Source organism: Diorhabda carinulata, chromosome 6 (assembly GCF_026250575.1).
Source record: "Diorhabda carinulata isolate Delta chromosome 6, icDioCari1.1, whole genome shotgun sequence".
Taxonomy (NCBI): Eukaryota; Metazoa; Arthropoda; class Insecta; order Coleoptera; family Chrysomelidae; genus Diorhabda; species Diorhabda carinulata.
In genome coordinates, this window is record NC_079465.1 from 20,461,486 (window position 1) to 20,465,320 (window position 3,835).

The following is a 3,835-nucleotide window of genomic DNA, read 5'->3' on the forward strand; positions in this document are numbered from 1 at the left end:
CAATAATATTACCGAAATTAAACTTTAAATTTTTGAATAATCAAATTTATAAATCTCCTAATTTAACTAATATAGATTTTAATAAATTGTACGAAATTAATAACATTGCTAAGAATATAAAACCAATCCATGAAATTTATAATCCGCAAAGCCATGTATCGATAGGACTATTTACTGTAATGATAATAATTTGTATAATTTTGATAATATTTTGGATAATTCGTAAATATAAATATAAGTTTATAAGAAAAAAAAAAGAAACGAAGAATGAAGACATCAAATTAGAAGAAAGAAGAAAACAAGGGATGAAAAATACCTCCGTTATTTTTCATTCTTAGTGATGGAGGAGTTACATGCGAAGAATTTTTGAGGGACATTTTTAAAACAATACCATTGTATCAAATATCATAAACATGTATCAGCATTTATTCTATTTTTGTATCAAATATCGTAAACATGTATCAGCATTATTTTACTATAAATAAGATTTTTGTAAACAACTCGATGATATTTAATGTTTATAATTAGTTCGATCTTGAGATTAATTGTATTCATTCAAATATTCAAAATAAATTTTTTAAAAATAAATTTCGAAACCCGAAATTTATAATTCGAGTAAATTTTTTCTCTTTTACTAAACGAGACAAATGGAAATAATGATATCGGTAAGTTATTTTATTATCAATAATTTAAACAAGTTGGTTTACTGTAGGTATGTGATGAGATTTTAATAATTAGTGTAATGTATTAAATTTTTAGATAAAAATAAAACTGACAAGGCCAAAATAGAAGAAAAAAGTGAATTTAATAATGAGCCACACAATAATGATACATTAGGTAAGCTACCGAATTTTTGGTTTAGTTTTTATTACCTTAATGGTTATTTCTACAAAAATTAATACTAAAACTTTTTGGATATCGTACCTGCACAAGTAATCGTGAAACCATCTCAGATTTTTATCGAAGAAAATGACGAAATTGAACAAGACCCAAATATATCTGCAGGTATTTTATTACTAAATAACGTACTATCGATTCAAGGCAGGTTACCGTTGAATATTGTCGGTTGTTCTTAAACACTCTGTTTTATTTTTTCAGAATACGACGAGCTATCACTTCCTTCTGAAGACTCATACCGACCAAGCGGATTAGACGAATCGACGTCTTCTTCAGAAACTGATTCTCAAGCTGGGCCTGAAAACTGGCCAACCGCTGCAGAAAATTTTAACGTCCTAGCAAAAGAGGTACTTACTCTAAAAACACGTCGCAGAAAAGCTAACCCCGAATTATGGAAAAGGAATGTAGTTAAAAAAAAGCGTCTAACTGGACAAGTATACATAAATAGAAGTGGAAAAGAAGTGCAGAAGAAGGTTCCTCAATTTCAAAACTGCTCCAAGTGTAGATTTAAATGCAATTTAAATTTTGCTGAGAGTAAGAGAAAGGAACCCTGCGACGAATATTGGAGTTATGGGGATGCTGATAAACAAAAAATGTTCCTTAGCTCTTTAATCAAGAATGTTGATGTGGAAAGGAGGTCTAAGACTGCCATAAAAAACAGAAGTACATCAAGACATTTTTATTTGGTAAATGGGGATGGAGAAAAAAAACGAGTTTGTCTAAAATTCTTTTGCAGCACATTTTCTATCAGCCATAGGGTAGTTGAGCTGACTATGAGAAATATTGGTCTTGGATCTACCTATGTAGGTCACGACAGGAGATTGGGGAAGTGTCCTGTAAACAAAACAACTGATGAGAATAGAGATTTGGTTCTAGAACATATAAATTCATTTCCAACTGTTGAGGCACACTACTGTAGAAAAAACTCAAAAAAATTATACTTATCTTCTGATCTAAACCTGTCCATAATGTATCGATTGTATAAAGAATTCTGCGTTGAAAAAGATAAAGCTCAGGTGTCAGAGTATGTATACAGGAAACTGTTTAACGAGCTGTCTCCGCAAAGATCGTTTTTTGTACCGAAAAAGGATCAGTGCTTTTTGTGCAATGCGTACCAAAGCAAAAAAATAGAAGAACGCACTGTCCCGATACAGGAGGAGTGGGAACAACACAAACGAATGGAAAAGGAGGCTCTGGATAGCAAAGCAAAGGACAAGCAATATTCCAAGGATGACGGAGGTAAAACGTTTAGATCAATTTCATTTGATCTGCAAGCTATTCTCTCTATACCATTTTCTGGGGAAAGTCAAATATACTATAAACGGAAATTAAACGTTTATAACTTTACTATTTTTGAAAATCATAACAACAATGGCCTTTGCTATGTTTGGGATGAGTGTGGAGGTAGCAAAGGTAGTTCTGAGATAGCTACATGTTTAGTAAAATATCTTATAAACTTGCCTCCTACAGTTAAACATGTGACAACTTATTCTGACACCGCAGGGGGGCAAAATAGAAATAAATATTTGGCAGCTGCATTACTCCATACCATAAACAATGGACCCCTTCAAACTATAGATGTAAAGTATATGGAATCGGGTCATTCATATTTGGAGGCCGATTCTATGCACGCAAGTATTGAGCGTGCTAGAAAAAAATTTATACAACCCGGGAATGGGCTTTGTTAATTTCATCTGCCCGGAGAAATCCAAAGCCGTATGAGGTATTTGTACTTGATTATTCTGAATTTTTTGACTTTACTGACCTCTTTAATAAGTTGGTAAAAAACTTACATAGAACGATTGCCATCGACGTTACGGCCAATGAGGCGTATACACGAGGAAACAACAGATTTTGATGCAGAAAGTCAGTGATTTTCTGCAATGAATGATCTTTTTCTGACAAACTTATTTTTTGGTTTCAAAATAACATTAAAAGCATGAATAAAGTTGTAAATCTAATTATTTGAAATTGTTTAAAATTTCTACATTAATATCTAAAATCTATTTATTCTGCAAGGCCGTAACAATTTCCAATTTAAAAAAAAAAGAAAAAATTAAAAATACAACATAACAAACACTTAAGGTACTGTTCTATTAAGTTTAAGTATTTCTTTTAGTATATAATATTTGAGTTCACATTTCCATATAATTTAGTTTTATGAGTGTAATTACGAGTATGAATGAATGAATGAATGTTTGTAAAATAAAATAATTGTTATAGCTAGTTAAGAAATTGTATATTTTGAATATTTTATTCATTATAAAGAACAGACCCGGTCTTAAAACTATTATCATCTGACCTTATTACCATAACAATTTATCGCAATAAAATTTTTTAATTTGACCTTACAATATAATACCCTGAGAATAGAAAAAAATAATAATAACATAATAAAATAAAGAAATTCAAATAATTATTAATGGCGCCCAAATTAAAATCTGATTTTATTTAAAAAAAAAATTTATAAAAAATAAACATTACACATTATCATACCATAACAATAATGGCGCCCAACGTGGGGCATATATAAAAATTGGGCATAAAAAAAAATTGGACATAACAAAATTTGGCATTGAAGAGTTTACAGTAATAACAAATTTAAACAAGAAAAATGGAAAAAGGAATGACACTCAGAGATGGGAAACAAATAAGAGCAGAAGGAGAATCAGATGAAGAAGAAAGGAGACATGGAATGGGTGATTTCCAAGTACATTATATGGAACAAGACCATAATGAAGAAACAGAGAGAACTGAAACAGAAGAAATGATAGAAAATCAAACAGCAGAAAATTCACAGAAAAAGAAAGAGAGGATGGATATAATAAGTATGTTCCAGATTATGATAAAAAAAATGGATGAATCTAAAGAAGAAATAAAACGAGAAATGAATACAAATAGTCAAAGAATGGAAGAGAAAATAGAAGATATGAGAAAA

General features: G+C 30.3%; 1 protein-coding gene across 2 annotated transcripts; it reads left to right on the top strand.

The window, feature by feature from the left end:
* Nucleotides 1-506: 506 nt before the first annotated feature.
* Nucleotides 507-2,919, top strand: LOC130895073 (uncharacterized). 2 transcript variants are annotated; one of them, XM_057802193.1, is made up of 3 exons: nucleotides 507-665; nucleotides 760-1,005; nucleotides 1,099-2,919. In XM_057802193.1, the coding sequence occupies exon 3, from the start codon at nucleotides 1,491-1,493 to the stop codon at nucleotides 2,583-2,585; it is 1,095 nt and encodes a 364-aa protein (XP_057658176.1). In that variant the 5' UTR covers nucleotides 507-665; nucleotides 760-1,005; nucleotides 1,099-1,490; the 3' UTR covers nucleotides 2,586-2,919. The 2 variants fall into 2 exon arrangements, with proteins under 2 accessions (XP_057658176.1, XP_057658177.1); XM_057802194.1 differs by having other exon boundaries at nucleotides 760-837.
* Nucleotides 2,920-3,835: the final 916 nt, after the last annotated feature.